At 40.1% G+C, this 24,141-nt stretch overlaps 1 protein-coding gene across 2 annotated transcripts; it reads right to left on the bottom strand.

Moving 5' to 3' along the window:
- Positions 1-1,027: 1,027 nt before the first annotated feature.
- Positions 1,028-22,841, bottom strand: fam20b (FAM20B glycosaminoglycan xylosylkinase). 2 transcript variants are annotated; one of them, XM_030728378.1, is made up of 9 exons: positions 22,674-22,841; positions 21,275-21,632; positions 20,487-20,734; positions 20,303-20,389; positions 20,088-20,197; positions 10,638-10,809; positions 5,776-5,967; positions 2,168-2,227; positions 1,028-2,084 (listed from the first exon to the last, which is right to left on the bottom strand). In XM_030728378.1, the coding sequence occupies exons 2-9, from the start codon at positions 21,401-21,403 to the stop codon at positions 1,853-1,855; spliced, it is 1,230 nt and encodes a 409-aa protein (XP_030584238.1). In that variant the 5' UTR covers positions 21,404-21,632; positions 22,674-22,841; the 3' UTR covers positions 1,028-1,852. The 2 variants fall into 2 exon arrangements, with proteins under 2 accessions (XP_030584238.1, XP_030584239.1); XM_030728379.1 differs by lacking the exon at positions 22,674-22,841 and adding an exon at positions 21,869-22,536.
- Between the last annotated feature and the right edge of the window lie 1,300 nt (positions 22,842-24,141).

The raw sequence follows: 24,141 nt of genomic DNA, 5'->3' as shown, positions 1-24,141 counted from the left end.
TTGCGGGTACGGCTAAGGCATCAAAACTCAGACCAGTCAGGGGTTTAAGACGACACACTTGTAAGCCATGGCACCATCACTGCCAGGACTAACAAAGACGACGAAGTAAATGTCAAGTGATAACTACAAGCTGCAGTGGTGAAAGATGATCTGTAACAGAAGCACATGTGGAAATGGGGAACTCCATAACCAAAAGTACTGCAACACCACATATCAGATGCAGAGGGATGAGAGCTTTTTCTTTTTTTGGACAGGCTGGGTATTTTAATTTCAGCTGTCAGAAGGATGAGAACAGCTTGTGAAGAGCAGTGTGATCATCAGAAGCCTACACACATCCTTTTACATCCCCCACCCTGGAACATTTCTTTTGAAAGAAGCAGCAAACAGAGATTAAATGTTTGCTTGCCTGTGTTTAAGATGAAAAGTTGAAAACAAAATAAAAGTCAGACACGTCACCTGCTCTTCAGAGGATCAGAGAATAAGGCAACTGGATGATACTCACTTCTCACAGATGTGCTAACCACAACTGAAAATACCCCCCCGCCGATCATTAACATTTTCCCCTCTTTCTCCCCTCACTGTGTGCAAATGGCACTTGCTCTAACACACCCAATATCTGCTGAAATCAACCGAAACCAGCCTTTAATCAAAGCTGTGGCACACAAAATCAGACAGACTGACACAAACTGTTCCTTTTTTTTTGACTAATATGTAACTGCTGCCTTAAATTTGAACTACATTTAGGACATGAGAGGTGATTCAAATTTGAATGATTCAAACCAATCGTTTACAGAAAGTGAGACGAGGGAACACGAAAAGCAAAACGAGTTATAATAAACTGAATGTTGGTGCGTTCCAGATATGACCTGTGACACATTTCAGGTCAAATCTGACTAAACAAAAAAATATCCAAACAACTAAGAGTAAGTGAAAGTCCCTTCCACACATCTGACCACAGGATTTGAGCTTTCAAGTGGCGAACACAGAAAAAAAGTTGCATGAGAGAAATCAGAATTAAATAGACCATAGTTTATTGTTAAAGACAAACACACGCACACACGCACCTTTTGTGTCACAATGCTTCAAGTCGGTCAAGTCAGTAGCTTTCTTGTTCACGGCACAATATGGCAGTCGTTCATCCACACCCACAAACAGGCGGCCTTAACATCATTTAATATTATAATTCACAAATTTATATTCTTTTGTCTCATATTTCTACACCGCTACTTACTTAATTATGTACACAGAGTTAAGTCAGTTCTCTATTTCTTTGAATTAATTTTCAATTCAAGGAAAGAAAAAAAGAAGATCAGTAAAAAACAAACCAAAAAAAAATTCCTGTTATTTCAACAGAAGAACATTTTCAGTTTCCTGGACTGTAAAGCTCCAAACTGCCTGACCCAACAATGACACATCGGTGGCTCAATTTAACACTCCCTCCTCCTTCTTCCTCTCCGTCCTTTCTCCTTAGCTGACTGCCAAAGAGAAGCGTGACCAGGAGAGAGGATTTGGCACAAGGCGTGAGTGTCATCTAAACCAGTAGTAATACAAGTAGAGGTCCTTACAGCCCATCATGTCCTGTAATGCACAACAGTCCTGAGAGAAAGTTTAAACGGTTGACAGTGACACCGTTTGAAACTCTTTGAATCCCACGATTTTGCACCTTCTAGAGAACCCCTCAAGTTTGAGTCAGAGTGACAAGGAAGGGACCAGGGATATTCCACCCTGTCGATTCACTTATTCACTCTGCCATTCCTTCTTTAACATCACGGCTGATCTGTTTGGTCACTCCCTCTAGGTCCATGCTGGGAAGTCTTGGCTGTTTTACCTCCCTTTCTCCTTGCCTTTCTTTTTAGGGATGTGGTAGGTTCATTCGGTCCTCTATTAGAGTGTTGTCAGGGCCCTGTGCCTCCATGCACTGCTTTATAGTTGCTATAACTCCAGACAGACGCCTGTCCAGGGCTGCTAAGTGTGGTTCAGCTAGGACCGGGTGGATAGGATCGAATGCCAGAGCCTGCCGCATAGCTGAACTGAGAGCTCCACTTCGAAGCAGGTTTAACCTGTTCCATGTGGACACACGAACCCTGCAGGGGACAGAGGAACAAAAAGACTATAGTGGAAGAAATCTGGCAAGCAGGAAATGACATACGACAGTATTCTGACTTACATGCAGCACTGGTAGAGTGGTGCAAGGATGCTTCGCTCATCCAGAGCTGGGTTCCCGAAGCTGCAAACAAAAACTAAAGTAAAGCATTTGCCACAGGCCCGTCTGCTCTATGATTCAGAGAAACCCATCAAAACACACCCACACCCACACACACTTCTAAACTCAACGCATCTTCAACACACTCTGAGTTCCTCTCTGAACAGGCCAAACCTAAGACAAATTTGTGTTTGTTAGAACAGTAGTGTTAACAGCTGACTAGCAATCAAAGTTATTTTTGGGAAAATCTAAAAACAGTCAGAGAAAACATGAGATGCCACGCTGTTCGCTGCACTTTTGAATTTTGAAAAAAAAAAAAAAAAATTGTAGAATTGAATAATGACATCTCTGCTTTTGAGTCCAGCCTAGTCAAAATCTAACATGACCCTTAAACATACAAGAACTCTATCTTCTATATTTTTTATATACAGGTAGATTATGTACTACAAGATCTAACTGACTTTAATCACACTGATAAAATTACAATTTTTAAAAAAGCTGAAACTAATTACAAGACAATTTCATATTTTTAAGGTCTTTTTTTTTTTTTTTTTTTTTTTTAAATAAACATGAATTTAGTGCATTAAAAAATAAATCCCTCAGCCACCCTGTTAAATGAAATTACATCTTCTTTCAACCTCTTTACATATCAGGACATAATAATTAAAATAAAATAAATCACTTGATCCTTAAAAAGGTCATAAAATCATATAAATATAACCTTAAATGAATACCAACACATGACATATTACATGTGGAGGAGCAGCAGCTCTACTCTGAGCCCCTCCCGGATGGCCGCACTCCTCACCTTATCTCTAGGGAGAGGCCAGCCACCCTTCGGAGGAAACTCATTTCTGCCGCTTGTATTCGTAATCTTATTCTTTCAGTCACTACCCAAAGCTCGTGACCATAGGTGAGGGTAGGAATGTAGCTCGACCGGTAAACCGACAGCTTCGCTTTTACACTAAGCTCCCTCTTCACCACGACACACCGGTGCAGCGTCCGCATCACTGCAGAAGCAGCCCCGATCCGTCTGTCGATCTCCTGCTTCCTTCTCCCGTCACTCGTGAACAAGACCCCGAGATACTTGAACTCCCCCACTTGGGGCAAGAACTCGTCCCTGAGCCGGAGAGGGCACTCCAACCTTTTCCGGTTGAGGACCACGGCCTCAGACTTAGAGGTGCTGATTCTCATGCCAGCCGCTTCACATTCGGCTGCGACTCGGCCACTGTCAATAATAAAAATTATGAACAGGAGCCACTTGAGGTGGCTCGGACATCTGATTAAGATGCCTCCTGGCCGCCTCTTGGGTGAGGTGTTCTGGGCATGTCCCAGCAAGAGGAGGCCCCGTGGCAGACCTGGGACATGCTAGGGAGATTGTATCTCTCGGCTGGCCTGGGAACGCCTTGCGGTCCGGAGAGGGAAGCCTGGGCTTCTCTGCTCAGGCTCTGGCCCCCACGGCCCGGCCCCGGATAAGTGGAAGAGAATGAATGGATGGATGGATGGATATATTACATTGTGTCATCCATTAAGAAAAATGAAGACAAAATGCAGAATCAGTGTGTGCAAAACTAAGTATAACCTTACTGAACTAAGAGGAATTAAAGGGAAAGGAGCAGCCAGCTGCTGATATGCAAATGCACTTGATTAACTGATTATCAGTAAGTGTGACCACCTGTGTAAGAGCAGAACTTTTGGAAGCTTGCAGGCCTGGAGCATTCGGGGGGGTGTTGACACCATGCCAAAGAGAAAAGACATCAGCAATGATCTTAAAGGAGCAATTGTTGCTGCCCATCAGTTTGGGACTGGTTTAGAACCATTTTCCAAACAATCTGAAGTCCATCATTCTACAGGAGAAAGACTTCACAAATGGAAAACAACATTTTTCAATTAAAGTTTATTTATGTAGTACCACTTCACAACAACAGCTGCCTCAAGGCACTTTATACTGTAATGTAAAGACCCTACAGTATTAGAGGAAAAACCCCAACAATTAAGCAACCTCTTATGAGAAAGTACTTCACCACAGCAGGAAGGAAAAACTGGCAGAACCAGTATCAGGGAAGGACAGCCATCTGCCATGACCAATGGGGGGGGGGGGGGGGGGGGGGGGGGGGGGGGGGGGGGGATCAAAGTATTCTAGAGTCATCTGTCTAAAAGCTAAAGCTTGGCTGAGATTGGAGCATGCAGCAGGACAATGATCCCAGTAAATCTACAACAGAAAGGCCAAAAAAAGAAAAGAATCAAGGTGCTGCAGTGGCCCAAAGTCCAGACCTGAACCTGACTGAAATGCTGTGTTGGAACCTTAAGAGAGCCGTGCATAAATGAATGCCATCAAACTTCATTAAACAGATGCAATGTGGTAAAGATGAGTGGGCTAAAAATCCTACACAAGGGCCCAGGTGAGAGACTCATCAAGTCATACAGAAAACGACTTCAAGGTATTCCTCTTAAAAGTGGTTCTACAAACAAATGATGGGGTGCACTGAGGTTTTCAAACACTGTTTAACTAAACAATGACACGGTGTACTATAATACATCATGTGATGTTAAAAGGTGTACTTTTAATTTACAATGAAAACACCAACCTCTCCTCTATATTTTAGTGCTGACCCTACTGCAAAGTTCTATATACACACACAAAAAATTTTAGTTAATTTATTCCACACCTAGATTCACTTCACAATACTTAAACTGTCAACAGTTTGATTCACTTTCTGGTTAATAAACAGACCCCCCGAGCCTTGTGTAATGTGCCAGTGACAGTTCGGTCATGGGGCAGAGAGCAAGAATCCACTGCTTCCAGCTAAATTTGAAAGCTTTATGATAAGCATCCAAGACTTGGGCCAGAATATAAAGAAAAAAAAAAAAAGCCACAAAGAATATCACCATTATAGAGAAAAATATAGATTAAGCTCCTAATTTAAAAAAAAGAAAGAAAGAAAGACATTTCTCAGCACTTCAGCTGGCATATATTATTCCCAGTAAAAGGTTTGTTTCTTACCATACTTAACCTCATCCTGCCAATACTGAAAAATGCTGCTAAGAAATTTTCCACTGTTGGGTTTTGATCAGCAAAAACAAAAATAACTTCAAAGAAGGGTTTACATCTCGAAGTCCTCACTTCATGGAAGTGGGTGTTCACCATGAGTCAGTTATAAAGTAGCTTCAATGGTGATAAGTGAATTCTTGTAAAAATAAAATAAAATAAAATAAAAGACAAGGACTGGAAAATCTCAAAACAAACAAACTGAAAATGAAAATGTAACCGATTGTCTGAAAAATGTTCAGACTATGGTAATGAATAGAGTGCAGAATTTTCCAGTAAGTCTAAGACACTGATTTATTTCAAATGTTAGTGTTTCTGACAGAATTAGCTGCAATTTTACACACAATTTCCAGTTAGCCCGACAGATTTTCTTTATTAGACGGTCAGTGTTCCCAGTTTAGTTTGGACGTGGTTAACTCATTCTTACATAGAGAGAAAAGGTAAAGATTCATTTGAGGGGAAAGTTCCCCTTTCCATGAAGAGAAAAAAAAACAAAACACAAACAATCAAAAACATCGCTCACCTCTTGGCATTGTCGAGCAGAATAAGCATGCTGGCACCGCCATCATCCTGAAAACTCTCATAGTGATGTCGATCAGCATTTCCAATAAGATAATCAAATATCGCTGTGTCAATAACATCTAGCAGCCTTGGCCCTGCATCGTATGGGGGCATCTTCTTCACTGCCTCGCAGTAGCTTTCATCATACTCCCACCTGGGAGAAAAAAAAAAACACACACACACATTCAAAGCCTCTGAAGTCAGGTCTAAAGCCACCTTGTGCACAAAAACATGTCTTGTCAAGCAGGCAGAGTGCCTAGCCAAAGCCCTCATGAAAAAATACAGAAAGCACAAGAGCACACGTGTTTTCAGTGTTTTATTAAAAAGGCTGCTGTGACGCATCTGAAAGATCCTAAAGACGAGACCAGGTTCCTGTTCATTTTAATGTCCTCCCACTGTTAACTTGCTCACTAATACAGCATCACAACACCAGTCAAACACTTTCTTTGGTAAAGTGAACCATTTAACACATTTAAAATATGAAGTTCAACTGCGGAAATGCAATCAAACTTCTGCTATTGAAAATCTGATGGCGACACAATCCCTTATTTTTTAGTGAAATCGACTCTTCAGCTATTCCCCGGAGCTACTTTATATTTTTAAGACCAGTGAGAGTTACCTGTCAGAATGAAAGCAAACTCCCTGTTTCAGGTTCTCTCGGTCAGTGATTCGCAAACTGCGGGGATGCCCCGATGAGTCGAGTAAAAAGCCACTACAGGTGGAGTAAGGACAGCCATGGGGGGAAACAATGGAGTGAAACTAAGCTGAATGACTGATATTAAATAAGAGTGTGTTGTTGCTGACGTGATGAACTTTGACTAAAAGTCAAGTTGGATCCTTTTTTTTAATTGTTAACTGATTTAAAAAAAAAAAAAAAAAAAGGGCAAATGTGGTGTTTCACACACTGATTGAAGTGCAGAAATTTCTATGAAGTCTGTAGCACTCATTTATTTTACATGTTAATATTTACATTAGAATTAGCTGCAAATTAAATCAAGAACATATAAGGTTGAAGAAGAGTTTTTACCCACAAGCCATCTGTCTGCTCAACTCTGAGCCCTAACTGCACCATTATTGCACAATGTAAATAATATAATATTCTATAATTCCATGTGTATAGTGTATAGTATATAGTGTGAATTACTTTTTATTCTCCTTATTTACATGTGTGTATGTATATATGGCTGCAGGTACAAAATACATTTCACTGTGCATTGTACTGTGTATAATTGCGCATGTGACAAATAAACACTATCTTATTTATTCACTATTCATTTGTTATCCTAAATTCTTCCTATTGCATTTAAACATTTTCTTGTCTATAGATAAATTTCACACTTTTACACATTCAGTTGACTTACTGCGCACTGACTCAAAGAGTGTGCAGTTTGATCCAGTTATGAAAGTTTGGACATGCCTTCTAATTCAGTGTTTTTTTAATTATTTAAAAATTGGCTGCATTGTATTAATACTAAAGTCATCCAAACTATGAAGAAATAACTACGGAATTATTTAATAAACAAAAAGTATTTGCAAAGCTTGGAATTTTCTTAGTCAGCTTTATGAGATAGTCACCTGGAATGGCTTTCAGTTAATAGCTGCACCTTGTCAACAGTTCTAAAATTTCTTGCCGTTCTTGTTTGAAACCAGTTGTGTTGTAAAGAGGCAGAGCTGGTATTCAGTGAACAGCCCTATTTGAGTAATGTTTTAATCCATATTACGGCAAAAAATACTCAACTAAGTAAAGACAAACGACAGTCCATCATTACTTTAAGAAATGAAGGTCAGTCAATGCAAAAAACTTCAAGATCTTTGAAAGCATCCTCAAGTGCAGTCACAAAGAGCATCAAATGTTATGATGAAACTGGCTCTCATCAGGACTGCCCCAGGAAAGGAAGACCAAGAGTTTCCTCTGTTACACAGGATCAGTTTATCAGTCACCAGCCTCAGAAACCGCAAGTTAAGAGCACCCCAGATAAGAGCCCACATAAATGCTTCACAGAGTTTGAGTAGTACAAACATCTCAATATCAACTGTTCAGAGAAGACTCTGTGAATCTGGACTTTATGGTCAAATAGATGCAAAGAAGCCTCTTCTAAGGAAGAACAACAAGAGGCAGAGAATGGCTTTGGCCAAGGAACTAAAGGAATGGACATTAGACCAGTGGAAATCTGTCCTCTGGTCTGATGAGTCCAAATTTGAGATTTTTGGTTCCAAACACCATCATATCTTTGTAAGACGCAGAAAAGGTGAGCAGATGGTTCCGTCATGTGTTCCCACCGTGAAGGATGGAGGAGGAAGTGTGATGGCACGGGGGTGCTTTGCTGGTGACACTGTTGGCAATTTATTCAAAATCCAAGGCACACTTAACCAGCATGGCTACCACAGCATTCTGCAGTGACATGCCATCTGGTTTACGTTTAGTGGAACCATCATTTGCTTTGCAACAGGAGAATGATCCCAAACACACCTCCAGGCTATGTAAGGGCTCTTTTTTTTTTGGCCACAGTGGCTTTATAAGCAGTGGAGACAGACAGAAAATTGGGCAAGATACAGGGGAAGACATGCGGGCAAATTGGCCACAGGCTGGGACTTGAACCTGTGCCGCCCACACCGCACCATATGCACATGGTCGCCAGCTTCACCACTAAGCCACCCAGGCACCCCATGTAAAGCCTCTTTGACCAAGAAAGAGGGTGATGGAGTGTTGCATCAGATGACCCACCCTCCACAATCACCTGATCTAAACCCAACTGAGATGGTTGGGATGAGTTGGACTGCAGAATGGAGGCAAAGCATATTTGGGTTTGTTTAACACTTGAGTTTACTACATGATTCCTTACTACACAATGTTCCTTCATAGTCTGGAAAGGGTGACTTTTGACTGGTACTGTACAACACTAGGAATGTGTGTGACTAGTCAACTAGAAGTTTAAATGTTGCTGGTCTTGTTAGTCAACTATATGTATTATTAAGAGTTCAGAGATGTTATGACAGCACCGGCCACTGTGTGGGGCTGCTAATCTGACATTGCATGTCTTTGCAGTGCTATACAGAGCACAAAATGTTATAGATTTCAGCAACACTTAAAACTTGATTTGATTAAAAGGAATGTGATTAATGGTTTCATACAGTTCCTAAAGTAGAAACAAAATATTTAACTGGCCGATGCTTGGCCTTTAAAGCAACCATTGAAAGTGTGATCAGTTTTAAATGGTTTCTGAGGGTTTTCTGTCTTTTACACTAATCAACTAGTTTCCAGGAACATCCCTATACACCACCACAGCGGAGTTTAGACAGTCAAGATGTGATTGAAGTGCATGTAGTCCCTCATTTTCAGATGTTAAAAAAATAACTGACTGACAATAAACTAGCTGTTTCTTGGCCAGGTGAGGCATTTTCCCTCATTATTCAAACAGAGTAAATACATAAAAGCTGTGGAGCTGAACTTGTATTTGGTATCATTTTGCTGGAATTGCCAATATGAGGTGAAAGAGGCCATCATTAGGTTGAAAAAGCAAAATAAACCCATCAAAGAGATGGCAAAACTTTGGGAGTGGTAAAATCATGGTGCATTCTTACAAACAACCACTAACAGTGATCAAAAACAATAATTAAAGAATGCACTGGCCAGCTCAGCAACACTACAAGACCTGAAAAACCACAGGAGACTAAACTAAAATGCATGACTGCAGAATTATTTCCTTTTGTTAAGAAAACCCCCTTCGAAACATCTAACCAAGTCAACACTCTCGAGGAGGTAGGCGTATCACTGTCAGAGTCTTCGATCAAGAGATGTCTTCAGGAATGGAAATACTGTGGGTTTACAAGAAGGTGTAAATCACTGGTTACACTCAGGAACAGGAATGCCAAGCTAGACTTTGCCAGAAAACATGTAAAAGAACCTGCTAAGCTCTGGAAAAAAAAAAGTCTTTGGACAGATGAAACCGAGATTAACTTGTACCAGAATGATGAGAAGATAAAAGTACAGAGAGGGAAAGAAACAGCTCAAGATACGAAGCTATCACATCATCTTTTCTCACATGGTGGAGGTAATGTTATGGTATGGGCACCTGTGGCTGCTAGTGGAACTGGTTCAGCAGTGTTTTTTGATAATGTGACTGCTGACACATTCAGCTGAATGCTGCAAAACTAACTGATTGGCACATCACAGTGCAAACAAATAATGACCCAAACATACTGCAAAAATAACCCAAAGTTTCTCTAAGCAAAGATATTCAATATTCCTTAATGGCCAAATCAGTCACCCAATTTCAACCCAACAGAGCGTGCTTTTCAGTTATTGAAGGCATCATCGAAGGCAGAGATACACACAAAAAGTAGCAACTGAAGGTGGCTGCAGTAAAGGCCTGGCAGAGCATCACAAGGGAGAAAACACAGTATTTGGTAAAGTCTATGAGATCTAGACTTCAGGCAGTCACTGGCTGCAAAGGATTTTCATCCAAGCATTAAAAACAAGCCTTATATTTAAAATTATGTTGATTTGTGCAATTACTTATGCGCCTCTGAAATGAGGGACTCAAATGAGGCAATAAAAATGGCTCTAATATCTAAACATTCCTGTTTAACTGTAGAATAAAAGAGCAGGTGAACCGACATAATTCTTTTAAAGAAGAAGAACAGTTTGTTTTGTTTTTTTAACTGCTGACCTAAAATACCTACATTATGGAAGAGGTGTTAATACTCAGCAGCAGCAGAACAATCATTGCATTTCACTCTGATAAACATCATACACATGAATTCATTCAAGTCAGAGGATTTCCCCTAAGCGGCTGCTTTTTGGGACTCACGCTTGACACCCACCTGGCCAGTTTCCCCTCTCTGTACGTGCGTCCCCACGGGTGTCTGTGTTTCTGCAACGGCCACACATCTGGCAGCCAGAGGGTTAATGACCCCTCCATGATCTCCCCCTCTGCACACGCCGGCTCGCTCTCCCGACAGTAGTAACACTTCCCATAGAAACATGTATTATTGCCTGGGGACATGGGGGGAAAAACTTACAGCAGTGAAAACAAATACACTTGACCCCGATGTCTTGGCATAAAAGATAAAAGAGATGCAAACAAAGAGATTAAAAACTGTATATGTGGGGGGGCGTAACAGAATTCTTAGGTTAATTGGGTTACTTCTTATGAAATGTGAGCGTGCACACACACACACACACACATATATTCATCAACAGATCATGACCTTAACTTTCTCCTGTGCTTTCAGATGTGAAGATCTCAAGGCAATTCACAGATGTTTTGATGCCAAAGCATCAAAACATCTGTGAAACTGCAGAGCTAGCGGGTTTGGCACCTTCTGGAACTTGTACAAGCAGAGCTAAACCATGAACCATAGGGGAATTTGTCACTTACAGACATAAATATTCTACTGCTAAGATCTTGCAGAGTTCAAGGGATTTTTCCTTACACACTTAAATTCTGTCGTCATCCACTTCACTTGTCTTCTCTGTTTTTCGGGTCTTTTTACGTTGCCGCACTGGCCAGTGCAGTCATTTTTTTTTTTTTTAAGAACAACACTGGTTGTTGATTTGGCCACTCCTAACATTTTTGCTATCTTTATGACAGGTTTATTCATTTATTTCAGCTGATGATGGCCTCCCTCACTTGCACAGTTATCTCTCTGGGCCTCAGGCAATCCCAGAGAAAAGATACCAAATGCAAGTTCAACACTTGAAATCAACTCCAGATCTTTTATCAGCCACATTTGTCATGGAATGAGTGAGCAGACCTCACCTGCCCATTAAACTGCTTGTCAGTCGATTGCCCAATTACTTTCGAGGCTCTGAAAATGGGGGGCTATGTATAAAAATGGCTATAATTCCTTTAACAGCTAATATAGTACTTCTGTTAAACCCCTTGAATTAAAGCTGAAAATCATATTAGATTTTAAATCAAACAATCATATCTTGTAACATATCAAAGCTCATAACTGTATATCCTTGGCATCATGGATGTTAAACATGGGTCCTGCAAGCCAGAACCAGTGTTAATTTCGTTGACGAAATATTTTCGTCGACGAACCTTTTTTTCATGAGGATAACGAGATGATAACTAAATAAAAACTACCTAAAATGATAAAAAACAATAACGAAATTAATTGACACTTTCGTCAACGAATGAAAACGAGACGAAAATGCTTGGCGGGGACGAAATCCAATCAGAACTGATTTAATTTTGCGACAGGGCGGGACAAGTTAGGAAAACATCCAATCAAATGCACAGATGCACAAATTTGCTCTAAACCCGGGAAAACCAACCTAGCCTGCGGTTTGTCGTTCCTTCCGATAGAACTAAGTTATGTAAACAATGTCAGCAGGGAGAAAGAGAAGAGCCGAGGTATGGACACATTTGTCCTTTGATGCAGTGACAAACAAAATGATGTATATACCATGTGGGGCGACTATCTCGGGTAAAAACCTTTAACATCTGCAAACCAGTCACCCAGATCTTCATGCAAAGGTAAGCATTTTAATGTCATGCAGGGTTAAGTGTTTTTCCCAGTTTAGCGTTTGTGTTTAGAGGAAATCTCCACACCGCGGTGGATTAGCCTTTCCTAATCTTAGTCCTGAACACTGCCCTGTACCTTTCAGAGCGTGCCCTGCTGTAAAACGCTCGTATTATCGCAGTAAGGTGGTGTTAATGATCAGGTGAGTGGGAAGCAGGTGAAATGCTCATGTTAATATTATTAATAATATTGCATAACTTTGTGTAATTTTGTGTAAGTGTGTATAATGACTAATTCAAGGGAACTGAAGAAAAAGCATTTACATTTTACACCCTTTATATTTTAGTCGACTAAATCGACTGTAGATTTAGTCGACTATATTCTTATGATAATTTCGTCGACTAAAACTAGACTAAAACTATTCAGATGATTAAATTATGACTAAAACTAAATTACATTTCCGTCAAAAGACTATGACTAAAACTAAATCAAAATTTGCTGTCAAAATTAACACTGGCCAGAACAGGCTTAACAAAGGGTCCAGCTTGGCCCACTGGATGTCTCTGCATAGTGTAAAAATAATAGGAGAGCAGAGCACTTAATCTTTTCACTGCAATTCGCACAAGGAAACATCAAGTTGCCAAGGAGCTGTGCTGATATTTTATTTATTTATTTATTTTTTGTAATGACAGCATATTGGCTGAATGTGGGAACAAACTGACGCATATGTTTTGTAAGATCTCTCAAGCTGTTCATGATCTATTTTGTAAATAAATGACTCAGGAAATGTGAATGTTTTCAGAATGCAGTTGTACTTCTTCCAGTAAACAATAAATAACTATATAAAATAAAACGTGTTGGTTTTCTTTTTTTGATCATTTATTATGTAATGACTTTACTGGTATTCTCCACTTGAGATTGGGCTCTGTGTGGCCCATAAACTAAAGTGAGCTTGACGTCTCAATATTGTGTTCATTCCCTTTGTGTTAACTGTACAAAATCTAGATGCTTAAAAAACAAAACAAAAAAAACAAAAAAAAAATGAGAATCCCAGTTATTTAATTTTCGTGCTATAAAATACATCCTGCTTGCAGATTGTGGACACGAGATAAGACACACATTTAAAAAAAAAAAAAAAAAAAAAAAAAAAAAATGTAGGAAGCCTGCAGTAAATCGACAAAATTCTTAGGCAGTTCTCATCAAGTGTGAAAGGACAGAAACATGAACCGCACAGAAAGTGCTTTCCCACAGCACGTACACATTGACTTATCGATAGATAATGACCTGAACTTTCTCCTGTACTTTCTGATGCGATGACTTTTCAAATATTCACATCGATGTGCCATAAGCCGTAGCATAGTTTTCCTAATCATTTCAAAACCCTAATTTCATGACCCTGAAAACAGCCACTGATTAATTTCTGCTGAGTCATAAAAGAAATTTCTTCTGCAGAGCCCTTTAAAACATTCATTTAAGTCTAGTGAAGAAGTGAATCTGTTGGTTTTAGTATCTGGTATTCATAAGTTCTAATTATTAAATGGTGAAGGATAGAAACTACCAGGAAAGCAGATTAAGGGACTGAGAAGCCACTTGTAAGGTGGTCTGTGAACTGACTCAATGAGCAACAACAGATAAAGCATTCAACAGTAGTTATTTCTGATATGAGACAAGGGCTGCCAGACTCCATACAGCAACATGTCTGCACTGTCACCCTGTTTTATTCTTTTATCAACCATCTTTGAATAAAAAAAAAAAAAAAAATTATTTAAAATGAGGTTAAAAAAAAAAAAAAAAATTGAATGAGAAATGTCATGGAAACACTTTCCGATAATAATCATTAGTCAATCTAAATTAGCCTCTATGTCTGCAAATGTAGCTTTAAAGGTTTGGTTTACCCACATCAAAGAAGAATATTTTCTCACCATGCACTTGGTAATCTGTAGACAATCTGTTTCAAGTCATTAGTGGGTTTTTCCTGCAGAATGTAGTTCCACTGAAAGATGTCAGAAGAAGTAAAAATCTGGACAAATAAAAGCAAAACTTCATGCATGACTACATGCATGTGGGGGCAGGCCAAGTAAATGACACATTTGTGTAGCTGCTGTTGCCCCGAGTATGCAGGTATGCACAATTATAAAGCCTTTTAGAGAGATGACTCACACTGAGTTGATTGGCACAAAGCAGTGGCTTTAAATAACAGAGACAACTATATAAGCAGTCTGCAAAGCTTGTAAAGAAACACAAAGAAAAACCCTTTTTCAATGTGGGAAAAGACAAAAACCATACAAGGCACTAAATTACAATTTTTTCACATGAGAAAATTAAAAGAAACTAATTCTCACATATGATCCAAACTCTAGATAGTTGGATGATTGCTCATTTAAATAATAATAAAATGTATAAAATGGAAATAAACAGACTGCAATGATTTCCCAAGTGTTTCAACACAATGTGTAATTTAGAAAAAACACATATCTAATATTGAAAACTGATATTTTTTTAAATATATGCTCATTTTGAATTTGATTCCAATGTTGGGAACATTGTAACAAAACAGCTGGAACATAAAAAAAAAAAACAGCTGTTGAATTAATTAACAACCCGACAGCAGCATGATTGGGTATACAAAAAGAGGATCCAAGAAAGACTTTCAAAATTAAAGACACTCTGCTAGTGCCTTGTTAGCATGTGACCACGTCTACATGCTCAAATGCAATGAGCTGCAGCCGTGTGATTGGCTGATTAGATAGTTGCATTAACAAGCAGTTGAATAGGTGTAACGACATCATCTGGAACCATTTCTGTAAATGAGGGACTAACCCAAAAGCCAAACCTGTATGGCTGGGATCTTTTGGGTGGCACTGCATTAAAAATGGACTTTACTGAGTGCTGAAACTCACTCCATGCACTCAAAACACTTCTGAAAACCACTGTCTGTCAAAACACCACAAAAGCAAGTTTTACCACACAAAGAACACACATATAAAGAGCTAAAAATTCCAAAATCTTCTCTCAGTCTGACCTTATTTAAGATAAACCGAGGTGACGTAAAAACAGTCCAGTGGCCTGACCAATAGGAGCTTTAGAAGAAATGGACACCATGTCCTCCTGGGATAAAAAGGAAAAGCAACATCTGGCTAGGGGTCAATTCAGAGTTCAAGGGCAGTATCTGTGATGGCATGACATGTGCATAGGACAGGGAACCTAAACATCTGAGCCATTAGCGCTGAAAACTATCTACAAGTCCTTATTAAAAAAAAAAAAAAAAAAAAAAAAAGATATGGTAACTCACATTGTACATGTGACAACAGTAAATACAATTTCTCAGTATTAAAATGTGATATGTTGAGTTTAAATTTATGTTTTATTAATTTAAATGTTTATTATATTTATTTTATACAACTTTCAAAATATTTTAGTTAGTTTAGTCGCAGATTAAAATAAAAGCTAACAGTGGCCAAAATGCCCAATCTTAGTTTAACAAATTTGACAGGATTCTTAAAATATTTTTAATCTAGGAAACAAATAAACAGATTTGAAAAGATCTGCATTATAGATACATCTATGCTGTCTATTACATATAAAATATCACCTAACCATAATGACAGCACTCTAAGAGGTAACTCACATAATTCATTACTGAAAAACCATAAACTTACTTGGACAAACAAAATATATCTTCAGAATGGAAATAGCAGCAGATGATTTGTTAGCGAGTAAACAATAACCACATTTTCAACCAATGACATCATGGCCCTCATGTCACCACCTGTACCTGTAAAATGGCTTTAAATCTGAATTCTGCGGCCCAGGCTGGAAGCGATAAAAACCACACATGGAGTTCACAGGTTGGTAAACTGTCTTCTTTGGGTTAAATTTCATGAGTTCCTCTTTGTAAAGGTAGCATTTACTAAACATTTTTAAGGCTTGTCTGATTTTGTGCCAACCGCCTGCCATCTATCAATCATCTGGACTGGTTCTTATCTTCTGAGAAGAAGAGAGCAGGGACAAATTCAAATCTCTTATTTGATCTGACATGACTACGTGGCATCAGCAGGGCCACACCTTCAGCAAACCGGACTCAGCAGGGGAGTATCCTTGTTTAGTGCTCTGACACACACACACACACACACACACACACACACACACACACACACACACACACCCACACAAAACAACAGGGAAGGTGAGTGAGACCGAGAGACCGAGTTACAGTGAGTGAAAACTTATACAACAATGAAAAAGAAAGTGGACAGATGAGTCAAAAGAAAGGGAAATTATTCATTCCACAACACCACATTTAGTAGTGGACGATTTAGCCAGAAGATTATATTAAAATCTTTTGGGATGGAATTACGACGATGGATCGAGCCGAACTCGTAGCGATATGATTAGTTCTGCATAAAGTTGCCTCTCAACGAAGCCTCTTACTTCATCTTAAAGCTAAATGACAAATTAGCAAATTTCTGCATCGTGTTTTGAATTTATTTAGAAAATTTCCCGTCAGAAGTGGTGATTGGTATCTTTGGTATCAAAGCATTCACAGCAGTGAAGTCACTGTATAAAGGTAAAATATTAAATTAAAAAAAGTGACCTAAATGAGCTATGTTGACAAAAGGATAAAGCTCACACAGTCATTTTCCCCCATCCTCCTTGGTGCGTGGCTAATGTGGCTAACACTGTGGGGGAGAGTGGGCTTTTATTTCAGTCTGTCACTAGTTTACGGTAATATGTCAAATTTTAAGAAATAGGCTTCAGAGAGCTTTCATTTTCACTTTTTTGTAACAATTCCTATTAACCTGACAAATGTGCTTTGACTGAGTAAAACACAAAAATGTCACTTTTCTACATGCTGAGGTTTGCTGAACAGGCATTAGTAACTTTAACCTTCACCCACAGTCATTCACTGAGTCTCAAATCATCTACTTATATACCTACACTCATTTCTTTCCATTTTGCTAGGAAAATGGGAAATAGGTGCAGCCATATATTTAAAATATGTGCAAGCATAAATGGAAATACAGTAAACAAGGCAAAAAACAGAGTCAGTACAATTCTAATGAGTTTCAAAGTAAATATTTTGGTTATTTCAGTAATTCCATTCAAAAAGGGAAACTTGTATATTATATTCATTCATTACACACAGACTGATATATAAATGTGTGATAAATGTTTTTTTTTTTTTTTATTTTGATGATTCTAACTGGCAACTAATGAAAACCCCAAATTCATCTTACTTATGAATTTACTCAAGATCAATACAAAAAAACGATTTTTAGAAATGTTGGCCAACTGAGAAGTATGACCATGAAAAGTATGAGCATGTACACCACTCAATACTAGTGATGGGTCGGTCACGAACGATCCAGCTCTTTGAAGTGAACGATGGGAGCTGGCTCCTGATAGTGAGCCGTTTTTTTTTTTTTTTTTTTTTTTTTGTGGAAGCCGCACGTGATTGGTTAAGATGTGTGGCAGAATCTGCGTGTGCACTCAGCACAACAGGGGGGGACACACCCCACAGTGAGTCCACACAGATCAAACACAGAGGGAGCGTCTCCTGCAAAGTTTGATCAGAGACTGGAAAGAGCAAGAGCGAGTTGCACTTTACATAGAGGCTACATGCAGGAATGGTGAGGAAAAGTAATTCATTTTACACATTTTTTTTTAACTACAATCTGAGGAGCCATTTGGGAGCTGAAAGAGCCGACTCTTCTTTGGGAGCCAAGCCAAAAGAGCCGGCTCTCTGAAAAGAGCCAAACTTCCCATCACTACTCAATACTATTGCTTGTATACTTTTTTCTACCACATCTTTTCCTTCCCTTTGCCTCTCTATTAATGTGCTTGGACACAGAGCTCTGTGAACAGCCAGCCTCTTTAGCAATGACCTTTTGTGTCTTGCCCTCCTTGTGCAAAGTGTCAAAGGTCATCTTTTGGACAACTGTCAAGTCAGCAGTCTTCCCCATGATTGTGTAGCCTACAGAACTAGACTGAGAGACCATCTAAAGGCCTTTGCAGGTGTTTTGAGTTAATTAGCTGATTAGAGTGTGGCACCAGATGTCTTCAATATTGAATCTTTTCATAATATTCTAATTTTTTGAGATACTGAATTTGGGGTTTTCATTAGTTGTCAGTTATAATCATCAAAATTAAAAGAAACAAACATTTGAAATATATCAGTCTGTGTGTAATGAATGAATATACAAGTTTCACTTTTTGAATGGAATTATTGAAATAAATCAACTTTTTCATGATATTCTAATTTTATGACCTGCACCTGTAGAAATGCTTGAGTATGTATGGGAACCATTTATGGATTTTATCAAAGATATCGATTTACAGAGACTGATGTATGAAAAAGTTGTTTTTGCCAGTTGTTTGTGAGTTTTGTTCTTATGTTCGTGGTTGTTAAAGATGGAAAACTCAATAAAGATGCTGTTAGAAAAAAGAGCTAACATTGGACTGTAAACATTCTACAAGAGTGTCAACATTCATGAGTGGGGTATTTACTTATTGTATTTTATATTGAAGAGTAAAATGTGAAAATCTCTAAATCAGAGCTATCGTATTATTTCAGGTGTCTAACCAAATGCTGATTGGAAAAAACAAAAACACTGACTTTGAGATGGCACAGGGAGCTGCAACCAGCAGACTTCTAAAGCTGCTATGCTACACTACATTGCCAAAGGTATTCACTTGTCTGCCTTCACACTATCATGAACTTGAGTGACATCCCATTGTTAATCCATAGGGTTTATTTTGATATCAGCCCACCCTTTGCAGCTATGACAGTTTCAACTCTTCTGGAAAGGCTTTCCACAAGCTTTAGGAGTTTTTGACCATTCTTCTAGAAGCATATTTGTGAGGTCAGACACTGAAGGCCTGGCTCACAGTCTCTCCTCTAATTCATCCTAAAGGTGTTCTATCAGGTTGAGGTCAGGACTCTGCCATGGAAACCCATTCCACGAAGCTCTCTTAACCCTCTAACATCGGGCGATCGCTGCTGAAGCACCCGTTACCTGCCCTTACTTGCCGTGAACAGCTGGTCAACACAGAGCCTATCACAGCTGAGACGTCAGATCAAACATACTTTGAATTACCGTAATTGCGCGATACTTCTGCCAATATAGTATATCTATATACAGTTTTGGGTGCAGATTGTTAACCAAGCTTGCTGGCATTGGCTGATAATGTAGCAAAAACACTAACAATGAGGCTTCAACATCAGTCCAGAAACCAGTGGGTGATGGCACAGGTTACATCCATCTTTTATGTACAGTCTATGTGCACAATCTGCTTTTTTAATTTGAAACAACACCAGACAGTATGTAGTGTAGATAAGCTACTACATGGGCGAATACTAACAGAAATATCAAACTCGAGAGATTGTGTGTGTCTGAACAGTTGCTTCTTTGTTGCAGTGTTCGTGTCCTACAGAGAGGAGGCAGCAGCTTGACAATAAATGACACCAAAAAATGTGGAGAAATTCAGCATAAAGTCTGCCCATTATTGGTGCAGGAGTTATTGAGAGAGAGAGAGAGAGAGAGATAGAGAGAGAGAGAGACTTAGATGCTACACTTTTTATTGGCCGGGAAAATCCCAGAATACAAACATCTGGGTAGCACAGTTATTTACTTAATGTCACAGCTTTCGTAATTTCTCTGAAAAGAAGATTATTAGTTCTATGTAACTGTCAGTTGTCCACCCCTTAACCACATTTCCTGTCTGATACATCTGAGAAAAACAAATTAGATTCTGATGTCTGATAAATGAGGGGAGACACAATAGGCCACAGATACTCACCCTGCATGAGAAAAGTGCTGAGCAGTTGGTCTGTGGCCACAGGTTTGATCTCGGTTCGTAGGTTGACATATCGACCCACCACCAAAGGTGCTCTCCTGTACCCAAGGATCCTGCACAGAGGATGAATATTGCAAAACAGGAACGCTACTCCACCGACAGATCAGAGAATGCTTAAAAATAAATGCCAAATAACTCAAAGAGCAATGGCTACACACCTATCCAGGTGAAAAGCGGCTACTTCTGCGTTGTGTCTGTCATAGCCTGCGTATGGCTCTCCTTCGACCACATAGTCTCTATTGTATCTGAGGGAGGGTGGAAAAGGCAAAAAAAAAAATAAGAAGAATAAATAACTCTTTGACAGAAAATGTAAGTTTTTATCACATTTTTATAAAGTCTGACCTCTTAGGTTTGAAGACCACTTTCTGTCCTCCATCCAGCACCAGCAAGGCTTTGAGCTGTGTGCCCTTGTAGCCCACATCTGCCCGCTCTATCCTGGCGGAGCTCAGGGCAGTAAGCACAGCAGCCAGCTCTGGGGTCTCCTCAGGGTACACCTCTCTGGGGCCCACCCACTGGCTTGCTATCTCCCATGGAGACTGGAGGGTGTTGGTAAGGCGAGCGCCCCGAGACAGAGAAAGACCGGCTTCCATCTGGTAGGGATGAATAATAAGAACACAGCGTGTAAGCTAAGATAAAAACTTTATTAACACCTGCACTTAAACAAAACAAACATGTTGTGAACGCTATCGGATACTGCTGGTTATGTCATGTGCATCCTGTTAGTGATCTCAGGGACAGCACAGTGGGCACGAATGTAACTTGTAATGATTTCTTTGAATTGTTCCTTTTCCAGGGTGGAAGCATACATGTTTAACGACTTTAAAAAAAAAAACAATCATCATCACTTACTCATGACAAGTTCATAGGTCTTGGCCATGTAAAGTTAGAAAAACACTGTAGAACCAACATTGTAGAACCTTCAGCACCACTTATTAAAATATTTAAGTAAATGTATGGATATATTTAATTGGAGAAAATACTAAATTAATTCAAGAATGACTCCACCCTGGAAAAAGAAAAGTTCAAAGAAATCAATAAAAGCCCAAAAAGACCGTGACGTTCATGCCTATGATGACTGTATGTAAACTTCTGACCACAACTATGCACGAAAAGCAGACTTGCATCCTGACCTTGCGAAACGCTCTGAGGTCCCGCCGGCTGGCCGCAGATCCTTCACCTCCATCCAGCAGGAAGATCTTGGCCAGGCCCAGCAGGAGGAGCACGGCACACAGCACCACCATGCGCTGTTTGAGCTTCATTTCCACACTGACCGGCCCCGACCTCCTCCTTGCCTGACGTCGCGCGTTTTCCCCACAGCGAACAACCCTCACCCCTGATGCATGGTCCCTGCAGCTCACCGTCACCTTCCCGCCTGCCTGCGCTGTAAGACCAACTGAAGGACGGGTGCTTTGCTGCCTTTCTCCTGGAGCTGCGGTCTGAGCAAACAGGCAGTCACCGGCTGGCAGAGAGCAGGAAAATCACTGAAAACTAGGAGAGAGAGAGAAAAGAAAGATGAAAGATGTACTGCCTGTAATATGTGGAGAGAAAACTGATTGATTTGCTGCCTCTCTGGCTCAGTTCCCCTCGGGGCAGAGGATGACCCAGTACTGCAGCACAGCTGAAACCTGTCCAGAATGTGCAACTACATCACGATGACACAGTCTGGTCTGTGTAAATGTGAGCGTACACTGAAAAGTAAGCTTTGTGCCAACAGCAAAGCTTACTGACTGAAGCTGCTGTTGCAGGCTGAGCTTTGTTGAAGGTGTGGGGACCACATTTACAACAAGGGATCCACATCTCCTCCGCTCCTGCATGAGGAGGAAGGGAAAGGGTGCTGTTGTTGTTGTTGACCCTGCCTTTTCTCAGTGAAGAAATGATGAACATGTCCTGCTGTGGTGCAGAGGGGGGTCTGGTGGTGGTGGTGGACCCATTACAGCAGCTCTGCCTTGTACGCAGAGGAGTTTCCTAAACCACAGTGATACTCATCTAATCGCAAACCTTCATCTTTAGCTAAACAGAAAGGAGGCGTTACTAATCACAGCAGTCAAATTATTCCAGCTGCCACGTTCACCTGGCAGCCTGTTACCTGCCTCCGCTGCTCTCGTTGTGGCTGACAATCCGAGCGTAATGTTACCAGGCTGTGACATAATGACAACAAACCGGCCGTGAGCAATCTAAAACATTACAAACACCGGCTAAAAACCTCTGTCGACACAGGTTTAGCCACGCAGGCACCAGCTTCTCCCATACAATCGGTCTTTCATGCAGCCACTGAGAAAATGACTGGCGAACACTACCATAAAAACCACCTAAAATAACCGAAAACTACTTTCCTCCTGGAGACAGCTCCCGTTATTCATTTCTACCAGGTCACCACATCTGTCAGGGCACGTTCAAATCCATGAGAGCAGAGCTAGCTGTTTAGCAAACCGCTGTACACCTTGCTGTGTATGTTAGCTAAAGCAGCCCGCTAGCAGCACACAGTACGTCGTCTGTTGTGCTTGCTGGCTGCAGACCGAGCGGACTTACCTTATGCTCATACGCCGTTCACTGCAGATAACGGAGCGCAAAACTGTCCGTACAGTCCTGCGATATCAAAGTTGATGTTAATAAATTGGCTAGGTGCTATAAGTCACGGCGATTTGTCTTTTTTTTTTTTTTTTTTTTTTTTTAATCCCCCTCGGAAGCTCCCTTTCCTCCGCCCTTTTCTTCGATTCCTTCTCTGCCCTGCTGTGTCCACTTCCGAAACACTTCCTCCTCCTGCATGGTGTCCAGGTAGCCACCAGGTGGCAGTGTTAACCTGTGAGGCCCGCCCCCACAAATCGAAACGCCACGCGTGTATGTATAGGTGGGACTCAAACTGGGGTACGGACAACCAGGTAAAAAATATGATTTGAAATGCAGTTTTGGCTCCTTTCTTATTATTAATGTCTTATAAAGATTTTTGTGGGGATAAAAAAAAAAATTATGAGTGGGACATGACCTTTTGTTGACTTCTGAAGTGGGCCGAGCCACAAAAACGTTTGGGAGCCACTAGAAAAGTCCCCACCCTCTTTTGGACTTGTGACCCTGAGTTATTATTGATTCACGGTTTTGTTTTTTTTTTCTATATTTTAAATTTTAGTTCTAATTTTCACTCAGATCTCAGAGCAAGTTTCAGCTTAGTTTTTGGACTATTCTTACAGGTCACAGGAGGTATTTGTCAGGTCAGATTTTGAGAATCGTCATTACCAAGAATCTGTGGTTTCATTTAGAAAGTGAGGGGAAAATATATTTGACAGAGAGCCAAATATATGACTGTACTTTCCTCAGTCCTAATATTTAGTTTTACAAAGATCTTTTCCAGTCTTCGACCCGGTGCACGGCTCTGGCTTTGCCGTGTTTCAGGTGCTTGTAACTTTCACCTTTGAGGTTTAATGTAGATCTTTAAAAAAAGAAAAAAAAAAATGTATATTTTATTGGTATACAGCTCTCTTCCACAGTGTGAATTCTGGCCCTTTCCCCCACTACTCTCTTCTCTTTCCCTTCATCCCCAACCGGTCACGGCAGATGGCTGTCCCTCTCAGCCTGGTTCTGCCAGAAGATTTTTCCTGTTAAAAGGGAGTTTTTCCTTCCCACTGTTGCCAAGCACTTGCTCTGATTGTAGGGTCTTTGCAACACAAAACCCCTTAAGGTGATTGTTGTTGTGATTTGGTGCTCTATAAATAAAACTGAATTGAGCTGAATTAATAATATAACACCAAAGCTCACAGTTGAAATGCTTTAGGGTCACTTTTTTTTTTCCCCCTCTAGACAGCTGCTTTGGTCTCTCTCATTCTGATGCCTGTATGGACAACCAACTTGGAAACTAGTGCACGCCGCTGACAGTAACATTTGTAAAGATTTCTTGCATGTGGGATAAACAGTTTTTAAGAGTTAGCTCAAAATGAGTAAGAAGAGGTAGGAACAATTTTAGGTATTCGGATACCTCACTTTCAGAACGTTACACCATTGATAA

Source organism: Archocentrus centrarchus, chromosome 4, assembly GCF_007364275.1.
Source record: "Archocentrus centrarchus isolate MPI-CPG fArcCen1 chromosome 4, fArcCen1, whole genome shotgun sequence".
NCBI lineage: Eukaryota > Metazoa > Chordata > Actinopteri > Cichliformes > Cichlidae > Archocentrus > Archocentrus centrarchus.
This window is presented reverse-complemented; position numbering and strand designations above follow the sequence as displayed.